The sequence below is a fragment of the Mixophyes fleayi genome, chromosome 1 (genome assembly GCF_038048845.1).
Source record: "Mixophyes fleayi isolate aMixFle1 chromosome 1, aMixFle1.hap1, whole genome shotgun sequence".
Lineage (NCBI taxonomy): Eukaryota > Metazoa > Chordata > Amphibia > Anura > Limnodynastidae > Mixophyes > Mixophyes fleayi.
Genome location: NC_134402.1, coordinates 57,058,893 through 57,083,847, shown reverse-complemented (window position 1 = coordinate 57,083,847; position 24,955 = coordinate 57,058,893). Strand labels below are relative to the sequence as shown.

The 24,955-nt window shown below is 38.9% G+C and overlaps 1 protein-coding gene across 2 annotated transcripts in view; it reads right to left on the bottom strand.

Moving 5' to 3' along the window:
- Positions 1–3,221: 3,221 nt before the first annotated feature.
- Positions 3,222–24,955, bottom strand: part of KLF3 (KLF transcription factor 3) — a 45,020-nt gene continuing 23,286 nt past the window's right edge. The window contains exons 2-7 of one of the 2 annotated variants that reach the window (XM_075194782.1): positions 19,191–19,251; positions 17,765–17,853; positions 9,094–9,586; positions 8,014–8,161; positions 4,971–5,131; positions 3,222–3,879 (exon numbers count right to left, since the gene is read on the bottom strand). In XM_075194782.1, coding sequence (XP_075050883.1) covers positions 3,698–3,879; positions 4,971–5,131; positions 8,014–8,161; positions 9,094–9,586; positions 17,765–17,853; positions 19,191–19,230 — 1,113 coding nt within the window. In that variant the 5' untranslated portion in view covers positions 19,231–19,251 and the 3' untranslated portion in view covers positions 3,222–3,697. The remainder of the gene's footprint in view (positions 3,880–4,970; positions 5,132–8,013; positions 8,162–9,093; positions 9,587–17,764; positions 17,854–19,190; positions 19,252–24,955) is intronic. The other variant, XM_075194783.1, reaches the window with a different exon arrangement.

Here is a 24,955-nt window from a genome sequence, read left to right as displayed (position 1 = left end):
CTGTTCCTGTTTCTTTCTCTCTCTCTATTTTCTACAACATAGTGCAGGCTGAAGTAGCTGGCGTTATACAACATCAATCACTTAATTTAGACCAAGATACAGCAATTTGAAATAAAGGAGCAGAGCAACTGGGTGAAACAGATCAGCTATGTAGATAGAGCAAGTACTAGTACAGTCAATTCACAAATTGTGTATCAATACAGTTTTATTGGTATATAATATTTATACTGTAAGCTTATTTAACCGGCTAGTTTCTTTTACTCTCCGGAACTATGTACAACAAAATATTTGTTTTCAAAGCGCCTTAGAAAATTGCATATTTTTGCCTAAATATTAGTCTAGTTGTGTAGTAATAGTGTAGAAAGACCTTTTGTGTCACTAGATGTATAAATGTTACACACCTCATTTGTAAAGCAGTTTCTTATTCCAAGAGGTAAAACAATGAATAGCATCAATATAAGCACTGTGAGCACGATTTCATAACAGTTCCCTTATATGCATAAATTAGAAACCATTCTTGTGGTCTCTTGTAAGCAAAGACCTCTACCAGTAAAATAGAATACGTTTCATCCTTGTTCTGTTTATGAAGATCTGTGTACCTAAAGAGGGCTACCAAATTGTGTAAATTACAGCTCAAGCCATACAAGCATTTAAAAAGGGCTGTACACTTTCATACAAATCTTGCTAGTACGCCCCCCGCAGGTACAGTAAAAGGGGAACCCTTAGGGGGCACATAAGTAGGTGTATCCAACTTACAGGGTTGTACAACAGGGTACCGTCCCTTTAACAATATAATTGGTACCACAGCTACATTACATGTGAATAATAAGAGAAACAATCTGTTCTTTGTATATTTAACGTTACTTGCCTTGCGTCATAATATGTTTTTTTCAACATGGTACATACATACATGTCAATCATTTTATAATTGGAGAAGCAAATTAACCATCTTGGTAAAAGTACAACCTAGTGACCGTGGTTTATAAAAGTAGCACTCCTGTCAATGTTCCTGAGCAAGACAACAACCCTGAGCAGCTCCACATGCTCAGGGATACATACCTACAATGGATGCTGTGGTGAAACTAGGTATTAATATCACCCTAACCAGCCTGTCCCTCATTTCTCACAAAATGTGGATTATAGCATGCACTTTTTATAGCCCTTGCTTTTGTTCTTCAGCTCAACAGAATACCACTGCAGTGTCTAATTAGATGTGGATAAGGGGATATTGTTGCTCATTGTAAATCTGTATATTGTTTATTGTATCTTGTTGATATGGCATGTAAGCTGTTAGTGTCCTTAAAAGTGAAGCCAGGTGTGTTATGGGTAAGAATCAGATTGCAGGATACAGGTGAGGGGAAGGCCAATTAGTATCAATTGTTCTCAATATGACTAGTTCAGACTTTTTGTCTAGAGCCCAGCAGGGGACCTTCTGTGGATGTACAGCTCATCTCCACTCCCCTCTCCAACCCCCTGATGCAGCACTCACCAATGGTTAAAAGGATAGACCCAGGAGTTTGCCCAGGGAGGGGATACACTGTGAAAATTAGACATATAGACAGATATATGTATATATATTCATTCTGGGACTGGAAGCTGCAGCGTGGCTGGTTTTAGAGTTGCCGTTCTCTACCAGTGAAATACATTGGCAGATCCACTGGTCATCAAGTCTGGACAGCCAGGTGACTACTCCTTAAGCTATTGGGGTAAGGGACAGATGTGGTAAGCCTGCTTGACATTTATTTACTGTGTGTACATAATATTCTAGTAATTGTTTTTGTTACAAGCAATGTACTGTTGTACTTTTCTGACTGCATTTGCCTGAGTGACTAATAAGAGGCTTAGAAGGTACTGGGTAGGCATTCCTGGCTTAGGAAGGCACCTGTGGGTGGCCAGCCAGAGTGAAGTGGGTAGAATTGGGCCAGAAAACTCGGTATCTTCACAGATTCTAACATAGACTAATAATTGGTAAGAAAGCAGAGGGTATGGAGTGCGTTAGAAGAGAGACTGGATCTTTTGAATAATAATAATAATAATAAGAAGAATAAGAATAATAAGAATAATAATCCAAATTCTCCTGTAAGCATTACATTAAAGTTGGAAGACAGTGAATGTATTAAAATAAAGTAGGGATTTGATTTTTATACTTGGATGATATCTGTTCAGAAAAATGAACAAAGCAAACTATGAAAAAAAATAAAAATTGATAATTGGGCAGGTAATACACAGAATAGAGTACTCCAAGACTGGCTCTTCCAGTAGGCCATGTAACCCACTGATTAATACCCCCCACTGATATAGATTTCAGCAGCCAGCAGCTTCTTACTGGTGCAACTGCTGCTCCTTCATGTCGACCATAGGCCAGAGCCACACTCCCAGCCTATGTCACAGGCTAGCGCCACACTATGCGTCCCCTCCATCCCTCCTACCTGCTAATGTAAGAAGCAGCGGTAGTGTGGGGGGTGCAGCACCCGAGGAGGGGGGGGTGGAGTGGTCGAGGGGGGCGCCCATGGACGTTCCTCCAACCCTGGATGACATTGCACTGTTGAACACCAGACAGAGAGATACAGGTAAAATATTAAGAGTCCGACACTTAGGATTAGCAGAAAAAACTCTGATAAACATCCATTTTGTGCCTATACCAAAGCAGAATAAACTGAAAGTGAATAAAATGTTACACAGATATACACCGTCTGTAATGAGCAGCAAATGTCTGGTTCACAAAATATTACATGATTATAGCAGCATATCAGCCTAACTGTATATACCTTTTATATTCATGATGGTTGTTTCACATCGGATCTTTAAGACTGGACACCTACCAGACCTCCCCCATAGTCCATCCCATTCCTCTTGACAAGTATTTTTTTTAAAAATATATATTTTTTAATATTATTCAAGTACATTGCACATCATAATACATATAGCATAGACAAATTGTACATTTGAATAGGTAGATACATATGTCGGATACATGGGTTATTTAGAAAAAATAAAAGTGGAGCATCAAATTGATTCTTGATTAAGGCACAGACCATCAATCCATGACAGAGACATCCAATAAGGGGCAAAAAACTATTCATTAAAAATCAAATAGGTTTGGTGCTTGTCTTGAGTCTTCCATTTTGAATTTTCTTTTCTTACATAAAAAGTATGCTTCTCGCATTCAGGCATCGAGGCAAAAAAATATAAACACCGGTCAAGAAATCTCACAGCGTTCATAGGCTACTGTTAGGAAATGTATTTCTTTAATTGTGGACAATAGAGAAATAAAAGTAATAATTTTTTGCACTAACAAGTGTGAGGAATGTGGCAAGATGAAGCAGACTAGGTATTTTTTTTTTTTTTTATAATTAAATACAGGTATAAGTTATTTAATATAGATATATGGCTTGAAAGTACACGTGAAGCAGTACATTGTCCATTTGTCTATTTCCTGAGGTGTAATCAAGGGCAGGAAGTTACTGCTCAGACTCTGTATTAAAAGCAAACAAAAAAAAAAACCCAAACAAAAAAAAATATATATATAATAAAAGTTCACATTCTTAGGTCTGACCCGTGGCGAGTATAATGAGGTTAAGAGAACATCATCTACTGACCCTATGGAATTGTATACATTAGATTCAGACCAGCTGAATCCAGAGAATAAAAAGAAAAGAAAAATATTTTTTAAAAACAAAACAAAAATCCTGCCATATCAGACAAGCATGTGTCTCTTTCTGTGGAGGGCGAGGTGGTCCGAGCGGGAGAAACTACGGTCACAGTCTGGGCACTGAAATGGTTTGATTCCAGTGTGTTTACGGAAATGCCGAGTAAGCTCGTCAGAGCGTGCAAACTTCCACGTGCATCCTTCCCAAGTACACTGATAAGGCTTTTCCCCTGCAGAAGAGAACAGGAAGATCATATAAGTACATGCAGTAGTAGCTTTAGTGCAAGTAACAGCAGTCATTTACGACTTGGACAGTAAATAGGGAAAAGTAATCACTTTCCAAAACAACAACCACTGGGTTTGAGGAAACAACCGCTGTGTAAAGTAATATCATCCACTGGGAATGTATTGTCCACCTGGGAATGTTATTAACATACCTTCCCTTCATGGTAGAAACATTTGTTTTGGTTTTTTTGCAATGAGTTGACATTGACTGACTTTGTTTCTTATTAAGAGGCGGAGAAAAAAGGTAAATAATTGGGATATGTTGAGAAATTGGCTAAAATGTTACAGATGAAGCGCAATTTGCTATTTTACATGATTTAAACTTTGAGAAACAGTCACCCAGAGGACATGTTTCTTGGTACACTAACCTATACATTTCCCTGTAAAGGCATTATTTTAGAAAAATATTTGCATAAGCTGTGGCAGAGACACAGTAACTGTATGCAATATTGCTTACAATATACTCCTGTGCGCAGACATACATATTTAAGAAATGGGTTTTATTTATTTTTTGCCTCCGACATGCAATGCTCAAAAATAGGGATCCTTTCCCTAATTAAATAGGACGACATCTCAATAGTAAATGTGTGTCCCATAGATTGTAAGCTTGCGAGCAGGGTCTTCTCACCTCTGTCTGTTTTACCCAGTTTGTTTATTAGTTTACTATGTTTGTCCCCAATTGTAAAGTGCTACGGAATATGTTGGCGCTATATAAATAAATGATGATGATGATGATGATGATGCACACAGCACATGCCTGGTTCACTGATACATTCAATGATCTATATCAGGCCTGTCCAACCTGCGGCCCTCCAGGTGTTGCGAAACTACAAGCCCCAGCATGCTTTGCCAGTAGACAACCTGTTAATAGTTGGAAGGGCATGCTGGGACTTGTAGTTTCACAACATCTGGAGGGCCGCAGGTTGGAGAGGCCTGATCTATATTGACAGATAAATATCTTAGAAACTAAGCTACACACTTTCAACTAGAGGTTTCTTCCCACAGAACTCTATTTTCAAACGGTTTTCCTACTGACCTGTATGTGTCCTCCTGTGCGCCTTTAAATGGGAGCTTTTGGTGTATACTTTATTGCAGCCGTCATAATCACATCTGTGTATTCTTCTTTTCCTTTGGGTCTCCGGAGATTCCACGGGTATTGGCCTCTTCCCTGAGTGTACTATAACGGATGGGTGATGTCTGTGGACGAACAGAAATCAATTATTTTACATATATATATTGAGCAATATACCAGTATATTATACATCGATTCACATGTAGATATTACACGGGATATGAACCAGGTTTCAATATAAATACATTTTCAATTGACTGCCAGAAGAAACCGCATTATTTAAAAATGTAACATTATATCCCAGGCAACTTCTAATATCTGTAATAATATACAGTAGGGGGGTGTATTATTCCTTATAATAGACATGTTTTCTAATGAACACTTCAGTGATGACATCAAAACTCATCAATTATAAGCAATGACACCAGACACGGTCTGTATAAACTCCTCTTTAATAAAATCCCTTTAATATACATATTATGTATTTATAGTATATTAACATCACTTGAGTAATTATATAAAAAGACAAACTCAATCTTGGAAATCGAGTTAGAATATAAAAATAACTAATCTTTGGAGTTGGTGAAGTTGCAGCAACATATGTAACACATACCCTCAGATTACAATTGATAATCTTATACTGTTCTGTATCACGCTACAGGAAAGCTTATTATGATTCATGTTTTCGAATTAGGATATAAAAAAAGCACTCTTTAAAGTCAATAGGAAAAAAAAAAAATCAACTAGTGACTTTGTGGGGGAGGTTTATTATTTTTAATATTTAACAAGATCATGGTCTCCTTTCCCACGCAAACATTTTTAGGATTGCAAAACCAAGTTACGTTACAGTTTGCTTTCTGTGCGTTTGTTTACATGTGGAGGAAACGGCACAAGTAATTTGAAACAGCTTTTATTCCTCTGGCTGAGCAGAAAAAAAACATGTTGTAGCTTTAAAATCCTCATGCATCAGAAGAAATATTTGTTATTGTCTCAGTCACTCCTTTACAGAGCAATTAAGAATTTCCTGTTGTTCTGTGCCAATGGGAGGGTGCGGTCCTTGCTTTTTCACTGACGTCAATTTATAAAAAGGTAGAGTTCAGCCCATGTGCCCCACCCACGGGAAGTTTTAAAATTGGCTCCCCAGATGCAAAAACATATTGCCACATTGCAGGTAGAACAAGTCAATGACTTCATCCACATTCCTAAATTTCTTGTCTTTTTAATTTTCAGCCACGTCATGTAAAACTAATGCTCAATAAGCCTTTTCTTTCTGTAGAAAAACAAACTTGCTTTAAAAAAGGGAAAGTACCAATAAATCTAATATCTTCCCTCTGTGATCACTTTGTTATGTTCAATGGCTTCCAAACTGGTGGTCCATGTACCTGAACAGATCTATAAAAACATAAGTCAATTGACTGCTATTAAATTGACCTTAGTCTCTCTCGGTCTGTGTATGTTAGGGAATTTAGATTGTAAGCTCCAATGGGGCACAGACTGATGTGAGAGTTCTCTGTACAGCGCAGCAGAATTAGTGGCGCTATATAAATTGATGATGATGATGGTTTTTGTAATACATAATGTGTGTAACTTGTGAAACCATGACACACAGATTTCCTAGATTTCAGTTCTGTAAAAGGTGGATATAAAAAGGACATTACCTTCATCACTATCAACTACAGTTTAGTACGGTGGTCACATTTTCCCAATGACTAGCCTTATGTGGGAAATGTAAACGGCTCGCAAATTCCAATGCTTACAATCTACATGTTGTAGAGATAGAAAAAACGACAACAACATATCTGACAGGTGGACTAAACTGTGCGACAGTCCAAAATGCTGTCAGTGAGGATTTGTGTCACTTTACATAGAGACAGAGATTGCCGGTTTTAAAGCGGCAATGCCAGGACCCGCTGGATAGATAATCTAAAAAAAGGAGCTTAAGTTTAGGGTTAGGGTTAAACTTAGGGTTCGGGATTAAATTATAGTTATCATTAAGGTTTGCTGCCGGGTCCTGGCATTGCTGCTTTAAAACAGTCACTCTCTCTATTGCTATGTTACGCAACGCAAATCCTCACTGCCAGCATTTTGGCCTGTTGCAAATTTTACCGCACTTGTCAGATATTGGGCAGCACGGTGGCTGAGTGTTTAGTACTTCTGCCTCACAGCACTGGGATCATGAGTTTGATTCCTGACCATGACCTTATCTGTGAGGAGTTTGTATGTTCCTCTGGGTGCTCTGGCTTCCTCTCACAATCCAAAAACACACTAGTAGATTAATTGGCTGCTATCAAAAATTGACTGTAGTGTGTGTGTGTGTGTGTGTGTGTGTGTGTGTGTGTGTTAGGGAATTTAGACTGTAAGCTCTATTGGGGCAGGGACTGATGTGAGAGTTCTCTGCACAGCGCTGCGGAATTAGTGGCGCTATATAAATAGATGATGATGATGATGATGATATGTTAGCTGTCTTTTTTTCTGGTATGTTTGACTTTACAACATGTGTATATTGTAAGCATTGGAATCTGAGTGGTTTAACGTTATGTAGGAAATGTAGTCGTCGGGAATACGGACCCCACCAGTTTGGCAATACACTTTCATAGCTTACACAACGTAATATTGTATTGTAGACTGAGCTTTCATTTCAGACCAAAAATAGTGAGATTGTGAAATAGTTGTAGAACAGTACCAATAAAATATCCCTCTATCCTACACTCATCTGCCTGAAAGACAACTGGAACATTTTATTTTCTTCTTGGGTGTTTCAGTTGTTCCTTGCCCTTATTCTTGGAACAATAATTCATAGGTAAAGAGATGTAGAGTAAACCTGTCATTCAAAAATGTTGAGTAACAAGTTTGCCTAGAATATTAAAGATACAGCTAGCAGAATTAACAGAGTAGAGATTGCTGGGATACAGATTTTAATACTAGTGCTTAATTACACCTACTACTTATGCAACATAGTATAAACTACTGAAAGTAACACTCCTGTGATAAAGACAATGTAACTTACTCGTAACACATTCCCTTTGGAGGTGTGCTGATACCAGGTGACATTTGTTCGGGGTAAACTTCTGCCATTGGCTGCTCCAAACCGGGCTCAACTTTTATGGTTTTTATGAGAGGAGAATTTTCATAACAATCAGACACTGTCTGAGACACTGTAGAAGAATGGACATAGTTTTATATAAATTACAACTTGTTGTCCCAGTCAAACGCATTATGCAGTAAATCACCACTAAGGAAAGATTATATATATATATATATATATTCCCTGTACAGTTATTATCCATGTGTCTATTTGAATAGCAGGTTGGACGCAGAGAAGGAAATGCAAAGAAAATAACATTTGAACAAAGCTAACTAATGAGTTACTCATTGCATAGTTTAGCAGAGCTTCTTTATAGCATATAGCAAATTATATACATTTAGTAGTGCCCCGCCTATCAGTTATATCATTAAACATTCCAGTAGTTTTAAAAAAGGGACGAAGGCTCCAGTCCATGAAAACCCAAACAATGAAGTGTCCTCTTACTAAAGCTGGATACACACTACACAGTTTTCATCCAATAATTGGCTAAATCAGCCGACATACGACCGCTCGTTCAAAAGTCGGGTCAGTGTGTGCAGTGACACGATGGTCGAAAGTCTGCCCAAATGGACGATTGTCGCCTCATTTGGTTGGTCGTACCGTTTAATATTTTCGTTCCAATCTCGTTTCCGCTGTGTAGTGTGTATAGACTTCCGACCGATCCACAACAGTGAGTACGAAATTACAGTCATTGCTCACGACAACATGACTAAAAAGTCGTTAAAGGGACGTCCGCTCTTCCCTTTATCATCCTAAACAAGGCTAGTGTGTCCATGGACTGAGCGATTGGAACATCGATCGCATGTAAAATCGATCAGCATAAAAATTTGGTTGAAATTTCTGTAGTGTGTACCCAGCTTTAGAAGTGAAGACAAAGGTTAGGAAATCAGTGTATAAAAATGTCTCAATGGGGTGTGAGTGTGTGTACACACATACATATATACACACATACATATACACACACATATTCAATTATTTTTACACTGTTACTATAAAACTTACTGTATTTACTGTTTTGATTCTCCAGCTCTTCGGGTAGTACAGTTGACACCATGATTTGCTGCTGTAGATGGTGAGCGTACATAAAGGGGACCGGCTGTACAACTACTGGCTGTAGGAGGGGTAGGAGTCCTGGGTTCCTGTAGCCATGCCTTGGAAATGCCGATAACATGGGGTTGAGAGAAAATGGCATTGTAAAGTTTGGTACAGCAGGCGGTGATGGGGTTAACTTTTTCAGAGGAGGACTGGGCGAGGGCATAAATAAAATGGGAGAACTCCTTCTGTTGGGAGACTGGTATTTCAAAGGAGACGGGGAGCTTCCAGTGGAGGGCGGTGAATTTCTTTTGTTTGTAGTGAGATCAACCGGCTCCATTTGCAATCCAGACAATCCTTCGGCACTGTGGTAAAGTTTATTGTGCAGCATGGTTGGTGTCGGATAAATGACACTATATTTATTATTTGTCTTCAGTGGCTCTATATAACTGGGCTGATATGTCTACGGAAAAACAAACAAAACATCTTGAAAAATCTAAACAAAAGAAAACATGTAAACTCTCTTAAATAATTATTTAGGTTACGGAATACCTGCAGAGTCGTGAAGCAAACTAAGATTTTCCACTCACATGCAGTATAATCTATAGATGGTACTTCAAAATAAAATTATAAAACCACATCTATTAGCCATTCAAACCGCACGTGTCGCCAACACACAGAAGTGGCAGCCATCTTGTGGACGGAGACCATATTTAGCAGAAGACAGTCTTCTGCTAGGAAATGGTGACATTACCGAGGCACTTTCTCCCTATGTACTGATTCAGCCCACAAGATGGCTGGCTCTTCTGTCTGAAGGCAACACTTACACTTTCATTATAAAATGTCTTACAAGGAAATCACAACACTCCATTTTTATAAAAAAAACAAAAACAGCCAATTGCACCTTGTGAGCTGCATATAGCAAAGTTATTATACTAATTGGCTGCCAATAGTCTTGTCAAAGTGTGCCAGAAGTCAATTTAAGGAAAATATGCAATGAGCCTCAAGATTTCTGGTGGTGAAAAACCAGGACCATCATGGGAAAAATCATGACATAGGCGAGCCAAGTTCTTGCTTAACAATATTTGAATACATTTTTTCCAAACTTATTAGAGAAAGATCTTGCAATTCTATTCCAACATTGGGCTATTATGGGTTGCATATTTAGTAGTAACCAATGTTCAAAAGAAAAATACACAAAACAATATTCACTACATACACAAGCACCACGAATTCCTCAAGTTTTCATAGAGGTGATCAAACACAAATCCCCTCTCATTCTTGAGATGGTATTGATTTCAGATGGCAAATAAGTATGGCTTGGGGGATTGGGCACATGGCTTAATGCAGAAATAAATTTTAAAGTGGAGAGAGAGTCTACATATATTGGGACAAACTAAGCCAAGTGGAAGCTGCTGACATATATTGTAAAGCTTTAGGGCTAGATTTACTAAACTGCGAGTTTTGAAAAAGTGGAGATGTTGCCTATAGCAACCAATCAGATTCTAGCCATCATTTATTTAGTGCACTCTACAAAATGAAAGCTAGAATCTGATTGGTTGCTATAGGCAACATCTCCACTTTTTCAAACCCACAGTTTAGTAAATATACCCCTTAGTGTGCTTAGTATGCTGGGCTAACGCACCATCTTCATGTCCTAGATGTTCAAAGTTCATTCATTTCTTTTTCCAAAAAATGTCGTCCCCCCCCCCCCTTCCTCTCTTTTACCGACCCATAGGGTGGGGAGACCTCTTCCAGTAATCAGAACTCTGAACTCAGGCAGTGATTCAGGGTAATCTAATCATCATCAAATGCTACTTGTCTTTTGGCAAAATATATGCAGCACAGCCATAAAACTGCGGCATAAGCCTATCCACTTTCCTTCAGTCTGCGCTCTTCTCATCAGAGGCGTTGGGATGATTAGTGTGGTTTTGTTATACAAAGCTACGGACGTAATGCAGAGGTAATAGGGAAAACAGATGGTAGACAAAGCTAATGTTCTTTATTTGGCCAGGCAGCAGTCTATTCAGAATATATAAAAAAAAAATATATAAAACCCACACAGAAGAATATGTTCTGTACAGCCAAAAGCCTGCCAAAATTCAGAGTGTGGTTTTTGGCACAAACTTTTATCGGACTAGATTTCATCCCGTAATAAAGCAATTACTGCATCAAACTAACTGTATCACCATAGAAATATCCATTAGATTATTAAAAAATCTCACCTGGTGTGGTGAAATTTCAATATGGAAAAAACAAAACAACAAAAAAAAAAAAAAAAAAAACCACAACAAAAACTACTCAAACCCTTCCCTCTGTATTGCCAAAATAACAGAAATAATACAAGACCATCATGTATTTCTGTCTGGTGTATCTATATGGCACCATTTGCAGGGGGGTTTTAAAACTTTGGCAGAGGGAGAAAATGATGACTTCACAATTGAAAACTTGCAGCGTTTGCTTAAAAGGACTATAAAATTTAGCTGATCCAAAGGAATTTGCATTTCCATGCCAAATAAACTTGGAATAAGTCTTTCAGGAGGTATTGGAACATGTCTTTAAACAACAGTGCTGACCCCACACCTCCAAAGTCTTTGGCAATAAGTTTGTTGAGCACGTCACCTTGCCGTGAACCAGTGTGACATGGTTTTCTGCGGGACAAAGTAGCAGAAAGCAAATTACACAAGAGTATGTTTGTGTATGTACACAAAACAGTCCCCAACGTCAACTACATGTACACAGGGATGTGGCAAGAAAAATGTCAAAACGAACCATCATTTTCTCTACACAATATAGTATTAGGTTAAAATTTTGGAAGTCCCAAAACAGGCAGCTGAGTTAATATTTAAATTATTAATTACAATTCTAGCAACAGGAGACTTAGGGGTATATTTACTAAAAGGCGGGTTTGAAAAAGTGGAGATGTTGCCTATAGCAACCAGTCATATTCTAGCTATCATTTATTTAGTGCATTCTACAAAATGAAAGCTAGAATCTGATTGGTTGCTATAGGCAACATCTCCACTTCTTCAAACTCGCAGTTTAGTAAATCTAGCCCTAACTGTCAGAACCTGCTATTCTTCTAGTGTAAAATGTCCTTTGTGTCCTGCTCTATATCTCTGTAATATATCATCATTTCTGGAACAAGTGGTCTGAACTACTACTGTTTTACACCTCACTTATGGCTCTCTTGTACTTTAGGAAAGGATTTTCAGCAAACAATATTGGCTCAATTTGCAAAACTAAAGCCGATATACAAAGATTAAGAGCCACGAATATTTACTCTGAATTGATTTATACAGTTTATTCTCTCTCCTCTGTTCTCTTGTGGCAAAATACAGGCAATCGTAAAGTGGAACCAACATACAATGGAGGCAGCCATTGCATGGACGGGACTAGAGAACACAGCTATTTTGTGTCTTCTACGTTAGTGCATTTTTCACATTGTTGGTCTACTTTATTTGATATAAAATGATCAAAATCACCACAACAGTTTTTAGAGCAATTTGCATAAACACACACAAGAACGCCCTACAGGACATCAAGCAGAAAAGAATAAAGGAAGGTGTACGGTAGCTTAGCCAAATGCAAAAAAAAATAAAAAAAAAATTACAAGCAATGCTTACAGTAAGAGAGAGACAATATTTTAGCAAACTTAAATAAAAAATAAAAAAATAGCTTCACCATAAATCAAAACACTTTCACACAGAGATGAAGGAGCAGTTCTGGGAATATTTTTTTTCCTTGGACTATGAAGTCGTTAATCAACAGTTCATCTGTTGTCTGAAATTCCTTAGGTCTGATGTCAGACAGAATCACATTTTAATATATTGCCATTTTTAAAAAAGAGTGTTTACAAATGTAACACACGGATGACAAATTTTGGAAGTCATTAATCTAACATGGGCAGGAAGTGAAGCAGTATCATTTTCACATAGTCAACTGAGTCGATTCTGCCTCTTGTGTTCTTGTGGAAACAGACACCAAAATCTACAAAACCTGGTAAAAATACTTTCATGTTCTTCTGGATATTCTATTAAAGCTTTTGTTGTTGTCAAAATATTTAAAAGCATCTTTACGCTCAGGAAAAAAGTTTGGTACTTCAAGAAAACAGGTTTTAAATATTAGTAAAGAGATTTTTTTTCCCCTGGAGTGCCAGACAAGATGACCTAATACAGGCAGATGATGGTGATTATTTTAAAGAGCCTATTTAGGAGTGAAGACTGGAGAGTGCCCAGAGCTGCTTAAAGGAGCTCTGAGGAAGGTGATGTCATTTTAAGGAACTGGCTGGGGTTTGGCAAGAGAAGAGTTGTGTGTTCGAAGCCAATTTAGAAGCCTGCCTTTCTTTCAGACATAATCTTGTGATCACGCTTATATATGTTGTAGTTGTTGAGAGCATGTCTGGCTACTAATGTAAATAGCAGGATGGGAAATATGTGACTTCCGGGTCATTCCTCAGCCTCGGTCCACACACACCCTTAGCATCCTGACTTTTTTACAGGAAGAGATCAAAGCTACAAATCATCTGTATGACTGCAAAGAAAGTTTTCCTGGCACTGCTGCACTAGCAGTATTTTTAGGTGACCTGCTGTATAAACCAGGAATAGGACTTTTCACCATTGGATAAATCTGCCCCTTAAACCTAATGAGGCACTATGCTGGGGCAGCTTTGTTCAATAGGGTAGTAAATAATTTATTTTATGAATTTAAGGAAGCTTCCAGCCACCACTGAAAAATTTAATGTTCAGTTCGGTATGGTAAGTATACCATCTGTAATGTATTTTCTTCTATGGTGCCACAGTGAGCCTTATATATGCCAAATTCTAGTCTCCAATGTTACTTATGTTGCTTAATATGCAGACTAGCACTCACCTGACTCCAGCAGGAAGGAGCAGTGGTCAATGCCTTTTCCCAGTGACCATCTCAAACAGTGTATCCATGACTGGAGAAGGGTAAGGACACAAAATCCAGTCACTTGCTTAGTATGCATGCAGGGGTATCGACAGAAGATCCCGTCTGTGTGAATTAGGTGACCTAAAGTCTAGGAACTTTTAAAGGATGGGAATCGGCATATATATCAGCATGCACATCACGTGGCATAGGGATCAATGATCCTTTTGTATATGTGCACACGTTGTTCATATTGCTGCCATTAAGCATGGTCATATTACCAGCAGGGAGATTTAGCCATCAGACTAATGAGATTGCAATAAAGTAATATGTTGCTAATTACAAGCCATGTGTGAGAGAATATGGTCCTTCTATGTTATTGGACAATATCCCCCCCAGCATTGTAGATGTTTTAGATCATCTTTAGACAGTATTTTCCTATACATACATTTTGGAATGAAAGTTAAATATTTTGATAATTGATGGATTTCACTTACACAAATACAACCACACTGACACGTAGGGTGCAATATAAAAACAAACCATAATATAACAAAAGCTTAATCATAAGTGCAGAATGCTTATTCTGTAAGACACAGGGATACTGCTTTCAGAATAGTCATATTTTGGAATGAACCTAACTGCATTGCTAGCCTATAAAATTAGCTCAAAGCTTTTGCCAAAACCCCCAGTAACAGAGTTGCCTGCATAGCTCAAAGCAATTGTCCGATCACAACTCCCATCATTCTGAAGGAGACAGAGTATTTTACTAGGACAAAAGTTGGCGAGTGCATCCTGGCCTCGTATGGGGTAAAGGCTCCAAATTGGACCAGTCACTGAGCAGTAGAAGTTATAAATGTTTTCCTTCAGATGAATATTATTGTTTCCCTTTGACGTGTCAGCAGAAATTTCAAGGATTTTCTCACATGCTGCAAATATCGAGTTCCATGACAACCAGATTTATTTTACAAACATCAGGCTGGAGGACCAGAAGCCAATTTATAGGAATGATCTAATTTTATAAGCGCTTTTGACTTCAGATATAAACCAACTGTTCTTTTCAAAGTGTTTCGCTACACAGCAGAAGCAAAGTGACAAGATGCTGGTTCCATTTCCCTCAGTTCACAGGTTACATTAACATGGAATAATGCAGTTATCACATGTGGAAAACAATGCATTGGTACAAAGACAGAAGGACTAGTGCTGTCTAGTGAGATATTAAGTTGCATTTAAATCTCATGCAGTGGAAACAAATCTCCACAAGGGAAAATAAACACCATATTTGTATGTTCCCATTGTATTTGTCTAATTCAGATATTATAGGGATGAATTTATAAATATGTTTTTGTTATAAGACCTTATCCAGTTTCTATCATATCACAAGTCAGGTTGCACAGCTCGCCATTTAATACATATCCATTGTTTGCCTTCTCTTCCAGAGAATACCTTTATCATGTGCTCCTGTTAATTTAATTATGTGAGAGACATCATTAGGAGTGAGGTGTGACCATATTTGGGGTGGGGAAAGGTCCTTAATTCTGACAGATCAGGAAGAGAGATTACAGACAACTCCCATGGCCCTAGGTTAGGATCCATTGTAAACATGTGGTAATGTCTAGCAGACCAGTATTACAATAAAATATCAATGCTGACTTTTGGGATTTTAAAAGTTGTGCAGGCCAGTGGCAACAAACAGATTTTTAATACAATCCAAGAAACTTTAAGTAACCACCATCACTTGAAGCTTTAATTTAATTGGGGAAGGAGTATCATGGAAATATAGTTGTGGACTCTCAGAACTATTGTATTACTTTGACCACACACACACGGCAACACAACCACAAATGTCCAATATGGCCACAAATTCAGGTGGGCTCACACGAGGCCTGTTACTATAGTGTGAACAAGACCATAGACACAAGTCAACAGCAGTCAGTCATCTTCAGGCCAGATTTACCGGCATGCCACATTATTAACACAATGATTTCCAAGTGATCATTCTTAGGAGCCACACAACCAGCGATACTGGAGCTTTGTATGCAATACACGTGCATTCTAGTTACTATGTCCCTCTATCTATCCTGCTCTCTATATGTTGATCACCAAGTTCTAATCTAAGCTTTTCATTCCTATTTGTTTAGTTTATCTCCTTTTTTAGTTCGTATGATCTCCATTCTTAAACTTGAATTCTCACTTTTTTTCCCCAATGTAATTGACTGAAAAATTTCCTGTACACTAGTAGCAAATTAAGCCAGCCTATCATAACAAATAAACCCATCATAGAAACTATAAAGTATCAAAAGGAACGATATAAGGCTCATAAACCTGGATGTAACTTTCCACAGGGAATAGCCTTTTACTCGTGTCCTGCAAAAACAATTACTTCTGTCTAAGTACTCACATCCTGCCTTGGGGACAATTACATCCGCTATGTGAGACGTAGGTCTACACAGAGGGCAGTGAGGAAAGTTGACGAGGTGCTTTGTGTGATGGGAGCAAAGCTGGCTCTAACTATTGACCGATTCCTCATTTTCATCCAAACTGTTGGACAAACATGCGGGAGAAGGGTCTGGCAGTACTGTGAGGAGGCACAGGAGGAGGAGGAGGAGGAGGGGGGAGCATTACAGCAGACTGGCTCCTGCGCTGCTGCTGTGTTATAGAGAGTCTGCTCTTGGTGCACCAGTGTGTAATAACTGTCATGGGATACTACCAAACACGTAGATCATAGTACTGTTAGTGGGATATAAAAATAGACACACTGGGAGAAACTTATGTACCCTGTGGAGAAATAAAGTGTTTTAAAACGAACTGCTGGCAGCAGAGGGAGGATTTTACTTTCTTTGGTGTAGAAGCACCATAGTTGCTCTGGAATAACACTAAGGGCAAGATATACTAAACTGCGGGTTTGAAGAAGTGGAGATGTTGCCTATAGCAACCAATCAGATTCTAGCTGTCATTGTGTAGACTGTACTAAATAAATGACAACTAGAATCTGATTGGTTGCTATAGGCAACATCTCCACTTTTTCAAACCCGCAGTTTAGTAAATCTAGCCCCAAGAGTTTGTTTATGCATCCCAGTAAACTGCTTGTACGTGATGCATCACATATATAGTTACGCATTCGATCATGGAACACAATCAGCGTGGGTCACATAACACAGATGAACAGAGCTTTCCCCTGCAATCGTACCCTACCATACTGTATTTGATAACAAGTTCTCAATGTAATATGCAGTGCACACAAAATGACAATAAATTGTAAAGGGTCATTTACAAACAAGAGTGTAAAACCACAGTGCAAATGTTCTTTTGTGAGGTCATGTGACCACTTTTGCACACTTAGTTTTACAGGGGAGTGTATGGATTTCAAGCAAAGTGAGGATTCACAGCAGAAAAGTGAATATTTTTTAATTTTCTTCTCTCCATCATCTTCCTTGTGCCTTACAGATTTGAACAGTACACTAATGTGCTGTAGTCGTGCAAGGTGAACCTAGAGATGTCGCTGCAGTTGGTGGTGGTAGCCACCCCATTAGGATTCAAGGGCCTGGTTGCAAATGCTGTTGGGAACCCTATAACTACACCATTATTTACATAAAAAGATCGCAATGTCCAACCAGTGTAATATATCTTAATCCATTTACCCATCATGTAACTACAACTGCATTTGTCAGCCACAAAACTCTCTCGTTATGGTCAAGATTCTGGGCAGCAGGAAGCTTGTTTGAAACTGAATTACATGCTGCATACTCACCAACGACATGGGCTCCATGGCCTCCTGCTTGATAGGAACTGGATCAAACATTAGCATTGTCACATCAATACCAAAAGGTGAATTCTTGTCTGAAATAAAAAAAAAAACCAAGATCATTTATTTTCATAGTGCCCTGATGTTATATGGTTATGCAGTAATTATGAATGGTTAACTTTTTGTAGTACAAAGTCAAATAAACTGAGAAGGATTACAGAGGACAATTAGTAACAATGGGGCAGAGTTGGTCAAAAAAAGAGAGAAAGGAGCACAGAAAGTTGCGCAAATGCAGAGGTGTACACATAGGAATGCACCGCCTCAGCGTTAACAGCATAGGCACCTGGTTTATGACATCAGCGAGTATCTCACGGGTGTAAATGCCCGCTATTAGGCAAGTTCAGAGCGATTTCACGCAAGATATGCTACAAATACTTACTCTGCATCAGCCACAACCAGCACCTTAGTAGTAGGAGCAGTTGCTTCTGGAAAAACACCATTTACATGGCAGCCTGCCAATGCTTTACCAGGCCAGTATGAATACAGAATGACACCTACAGACTGACAGTTTCACCCCATTTGTGGCTCATCAGTGTAGGGAAAGGTAGTGTTCACCATATAAAGAACTATGACTAACTATTTTCATGCTTACTTGTACAAATAACAAAACATTAAAAGCTGAGGTTAATAGACATTTGATTGTTTGTTTTTCTAAAGATACAATTTAAGAAAGAAAAAAAAAGTCTTTGAATATTTTCAAGTAAATGGGAAAACAAAGTGTCATTGCTAGTGGAATTGACAGATTAACATACAGTATTGTAGCAGAAAAAGAACACTGGGTTCTGTATACAGTGACATCACCGACATAAGAAACATTATTACTTCTCCATGTCACTGTTCACTTCAGTACAGACTGTGAGCACTCCCTCCCTTCTTCCGAGTGCCATAGACAAGAGGAGTCTGGTGAGTGATAATGACATAAATCCAGAAGGTCATTGGCTTCTCGGTAGCAAAGTGTATAGTGTTCTACCACCAAACAGAGCAGAAATAAACTGTCATGCTCCTGTAAATTATGATATTTTAATGAAAGTGTGTAGGACCTTAAAAGTAAACTATAAGAAAAGTAGTATAGCAAGAAATAAAAATAACTTATATAAGGCTTTCAACCAAGAGAAAAGACACCAATTTTCAAATTATTAATAATCTCTTTTTTTTTTTGGAAGATTACTTAGCCTGCACATGTTACTCTAGCTATTCATAAAGAGGTATAACAACTACACAACACTTGAGGAAAGTGGAAGTTTCATGGAGTTAAACATTGTATTTGTATATAATGGCCACTTGTTGCTGCAACACTTTATAAAAGGGAAGGCAAGGAGCATACATAAAAGTGGAGTTATCTAGACATTATTTCAGAACTTGATTAGCATACCTACGACTGCCCAGTAGGTGGCGTCCCTTGGATGTACCATGACAGACTGCCACTTTTTTGACTATAGGAATAAAAAACAAAACAAGAAAACTGTGGGTTGTTCTACTGCAGTAAATGTTTTTGAAATTTAGGAAAAAATCATAACACACATTAATAAATATAATATATAATATAATTAAATGCACAGTTACAGGTCTTACATTTTCAGAGTTTTGAGCTATAAAATTTGCAGCAGTGAGTTTTTTTCACATAATTCCAAGTTTATGTCTCATACTACTTGAACAGGTTTATCACATAAATACGAGTTATGAGACAAATGTGTCACAGACAGAAAGGCTAGGGCACCACTAGGGCACCAGCAGTTGAGTCTGCACAAAGACTGTGTAATCTGCAGATCGGACTCAGAACCAGAGGACAATCCGGTAGACAGTTTCTACACTCGGCCAATGCACTCACAGTTTTAGAAAGAAGTAGTTTTCAGTGTGTCAGGAAAATAAAAATACATGGAGTTTCTTCCTCCTCTAGCAGAACATTTCACATTTCCTCATTACTGAGTAGGATGAACTTGCTGACTGAGGTCATCCGAAGGAGAGTGTTTGCTTTGTTGCCACCCTATATTCCTGTGCTGAGTACCCAGATCTGCTCTTGCACAATAAGCTATACAGAAGAATACACAGCAAATCTACTTCTTTCTATGTGAATCTTGGACAGGAAGCTTCATTACATTAAATAGCCTGCTCAGTTTCACTGGATTGCAACAATTGGCTTTAAAGGCGATGTACATGTGAGCTGGGCTCTATAGCGATGACAAGTTTTTTGCTGCCACAATTTGCATCACATTAGTTTTTGATAAAAATGTGCATTAGATCACATTACGGGCATTAAAGAAAGTCGGGGTCATGCCCATAACATGCCCACTTTCAGTCCCAACTCCTAATATAGTAGCTGGAGGGTCTACATGTGACAAAACTGTCCCTGTCCCCCCCCCCCCCCCCCCCAAGCTGGTTACCACCCAGCCCTCACAAAATGAATGAGGCATACAGATACCCACTGTAGTCTAAGGGAATACCCACTGTAGTCTAAGGGAAGCAGCAATTTGTCCCTCTATATAGAAATTAAATAGTTGATCCGTCAAACTGACACTAATGGGTGAACTCTGCCAGCTTCAGGCCATGTGCCATGTAATCTGGTACCATCTATCTTTTGCTAAATATTGTGGAAAATTACTAAAATGTGCTAGAATAATGAGATATATTATTGCGAACCATCATCCTCTTTATACAACTATGATGTCCATTGTTTTGTATTACAGAAGAAACTCTGTCTTGGCAAAATCAATTAAAATGATATCTCCCTTTTTATACAACAGTGTAAATGCTTTGATCAATGACCCTGATTGCAAGTTCTGCTTATGTTCCGTCCACCTGGTTTGCAACATGCTACTGGCAGAAGGAAACGCTTAAGCCACCCAAGAGTGCAAAATGAGGCAGTCTTGTGTGTAATCGTCTGGGAATTCTGAAGTTAAGAGACGTTGTAGATGTAAGAGGGAGCAGGAGCGGCCAAAGCTAGAACCCAAGTTCAAAACCAAAATTAACAGGAAAGACTGTTCAGGGCAATGATCATGATTTTCTTCTGTAATCCAGATGACCTTTAAACAGATTTGCATAAACCTCTCCTCAGCTGCTGCATTCCTGGAATCAAACAGCCCATGCTGTTTCAATGATAGGGTTCTATTACTTGTTGTCTTCAATAAATCTTTTTACACTGTCTACTTCCCTCTGTGCACTAAGACGGGGCTGTGATTTCTAACTCTGACTAACTGTTCTTGCTACTGTTGATAACGGAGATGGTGAAAGGTCAAATGACATCACGGTATGTATTAATTCATGGATCTGTGGATGCCCTTTCATGGTTTGCAGCACAAGGGTGTCTTAAAGACCTAGCTGCACAAAATAAACACCTCAACAGTCTTAAAACACTACATCCAGGGAGGGATTTCTTGTCAGTAATAACCATGGCAAACAAACAAACAAACAAGAAACCGTAAGGAGAAGAAGTGGTTTGCAGAGGTCTTTACTGCATGTGCAAACAGCACTGCATTAGCTGTCCACATATTTACATAGCTAGGAGTACCATATTTGTGGCAATATTGATGGAAGCACCACAGTACATTACAACTTGAGAGCTAAAGGTTGCCTAAACATGCCTTAAAGGTGCCCATACACGCTGAGATACGAATAGCCGTGTTAGACCCAATTGGCTCTAAATTGCAGTGACCTCAGATCTTTTTCATCACCAGGGGGTATATTTACTAAACTGCAGGTTTGGAAAAGTGGGGATGTTGCCTATAGCAACCAATCCGATTCTAGCTGTCATTTTGTAGAAGTTACTAAATGAATAACTAGAATCTGACTGGTTGATATAGGCAACATCTCCACTTTTCCAAACCCGAAGTTTAGTAAATAGATGTTGGTTGGAGGGGACAGTATATGTGGTTAAATGGTAACTGCATCTGACGACGCCATCTTCTGACCTTGCTAATGATGTTGCCCTCTCCAGTTTGGCTATTCCACCCAAATGATGAATGGCCAGATCTTTCAGATTTAGCTACGTGTATGACCATATCTGCCAGTAATCAAGTCACGCCAAGGCCCTACCGCGTGAGACCGATATCTCATCATTGTGCAGAAAATGCAGGAGAACAACTTGCTCTCCGGGGAGTCCCGAAATTCCGGAGTAAAATTTGAATTTTAAGGGACTTTCTGAAATTTTCTAAATTGGACCTGGCATGTCTTTACCTCTCACTTTCACAAACACAAAGTTTCCAAAAAAAGGTTATCAATCACAAATAGTATACAGTATATAACATTTACAGATGAAATCACATACATGATCTGCCATACTTCACAATATTCTACGCAGTGGGGAGACTGCCCCACTGGAGTGTATAGCAAATATACTGCTTGGTTCATAGAGATAAAATGCCATATCGGCTTTCGTGTGTCCGTAAAAGGAAATTCCCTGCGTAGAATGACTCCTGTCCAGGTTTTATGAACCTGTAAATGAACATACACCGCAAACAATCTCTACTCACAAGTGGGATATATTTTCTCCAACAAAGTAGTCTCATATACTGTAGGCTGTTCGTGTTAAGTGATAAACAGTCCCTGTGAACACGAACAATTAGAGACATGTTCATAAAATCTAATAACACATCTGTGTTTGCAATCAGACATCTCTGTATAGAATATCCTTCATGTCATGTCATTTTGCTTCTTCCTCCACCATACACTTCTGCTGGGGATTGCCAGATGTTGGTGTGTGGGGGCTGTGGGATTGTCTGGTTCAGAGCACAGACCTTGGAGATCAACAATGAAAAAGGAAGAAGGGGGAGAAAACCAACACAATCCGTGCTCTGACCTTTTTACAGCACTTCCTATGATGTGTTGTAGACATATTGGGTTTTAACCACCTCAGAGCAAGGCCTGTAAATCATTACAAAAGCACAGCAGGCACCACGGGTGCTGGAGGGTTTAAGGCTAACTCTGGAGCTCAACAGAAAAAGCAGCCACTATAGAGTTAGACTGAACAAATGAAATTAAAGGACCATTACTCTTCACACTATAGTAAAAGTTTGCAAAGCATGACATAATGGAGGACGTATAATGCAGCCAAGAACCAGCTACTGTGCCATCAACCATTTTAGTCTTCATCATGCTCCATGCAAGAGTCTATTAACAGGTGTAAAGGCAGGAAGTGTTGGGTATATAGGAATAAATACTTCCCCCACAGACAGGAGCATTTCAGGTGCCAGGGATTTACTGATAAATTACATTTACTGATATTGGCACTTCTACAGTTAATCTTAAACCACAAGTCCAATATTACTAGTTATAATTATGGATTAGGATAACGGAATATATTTGGAGCATTACAAGACGTCAAACACCTGGACAGTTTGAACCCCTCATGATTGGGCCACTTCCTTCTCTACAGCTTTAGATCAATTGTTCTCAGCCTATAAACCCCTCTCACCTGGATGACACCTTCCTCCCACATGTCCCTCCGCATTACCTACCTTCATTCTAGCCCCCCCTTACATTAAAATATTTTGAGGTGGCTTTTCCATGGATCCTCCCTAGACAACCATAACTCTGATTTGTATAGGACCATTGAAATTGTATCAAGAGATAGTAAATTAAGCCATTTTGTGGGCTGAAACAATATTCTACCTATCAAATCATAAGCACCGCCAGCGAGGCATGAGGCACAAGGTTCTTATGTCACAGTCATTTCACTAGGAACCAGTGGATAGGTTGGCATATAATGGTCTACTTTCCATCTCTCACTTCCAGGGGATGCAGAGGTAAGGTAGGCAAAGAGCACAATGTTTCATACAATGTGCGGCGCAAACAATGACTCAAACTTTGCAGGTAACTGCCATTGTGGGAGAATTGCTAGCTCTCAGGAAGTCTTATTACAAATACTATTTACAGAAATAATAATGCCAGAATGTACCAATTACACATATCTTACAAAAACTTGTCTCTGCAGAGCCTAATACAACGTTAGCTACTGCTATAGATCCTGTGACCCACAGCACTGGGTCTCTGCCACTACTCCTGACCTACTCATTGACCTAAGCAGTGGGTGAACTGCTAGTTGATCAGATCAGTGAGGAGCTCAGGAAAATTTTCGGAGCCTTGGCTCCGTTGCTTGAAGCAGGTCACATGATCAGTAGTATTGCTACCATTGTAAAGGTTAAATGAACCTATATTAGTAGTCAAAGAACTTTGCAGAAAATAATGCAGGTATACAATGCACCATGGTTAGACAAACCGTCTCCGAAGCCAGTATACATTAGTACATAGAGCCCGATTTTTTCCACACAAAGAGCAAGGTTTGAATTACTGGTACTTTGAGATGTAACATTTTGTAAATAATTTATTGCAAAAGTAAGCCATGGTAATCCGTAACAACGTATACATTTTCCTTGTTAGATAAACTATGCCTTTGTATTTCACACTTTTTTTTTTTTGCAGGTTCTAAAATGTTCCTGTCCTTGGCCTGGATTGTGCAAGTGCCAGAAAAAAAAAAAAAGAATTTACTCCTGTTAGATGCAGCACACAACATGGGGCAGGCTGGGCTGGTGGCCACCTGCCCCCTGGGCCGTTCCCATAATGGGCTACCCTGAGCTGGATCACCTGCATTTTTTTTCCCCTTTAAAATGTTCCTAATTGGCTGCTGAGTGGAGTCTTGTCTTGCCCCCCCCCCCAGGCTAAAATTTGCCAGCCCTCCTCTGCAAATACATGAAATGTAAAATTAAAGAACCACATGCCATAGAGGTATAACAAGCAGTCAGTCATTTAGGATATTTAAAAAATAAAAAGCATGCATTGACTCTTCAAACAGTTCACCTCTGCTACTATTTGAAGAGTCAATGCGTGCTTACCATTGCACTAAAGCTGGGTACACACTAATGTAATCTACTTCAGGTGAGATTTCTGTAACGATTTTACCAACCACTGAAAGTCCTGATGAGCAGGCATTTTTTTCCATGTACACACCTACACCATTTTCCTTCAGATCTGTGCTCTTCATCTGTCATAACCATCTGCTGAACAGATCATGACTCTGCACACATTATAAAGATCTGCCTACACTGCTGGTTGAGAGTGCATACATATCTCCACATTCTCTTGCAATATCGGACCAAATGGTTGTTTTCATTAGTGTGCAGCGTGTCTACAGTGTGTCTAAAGCAT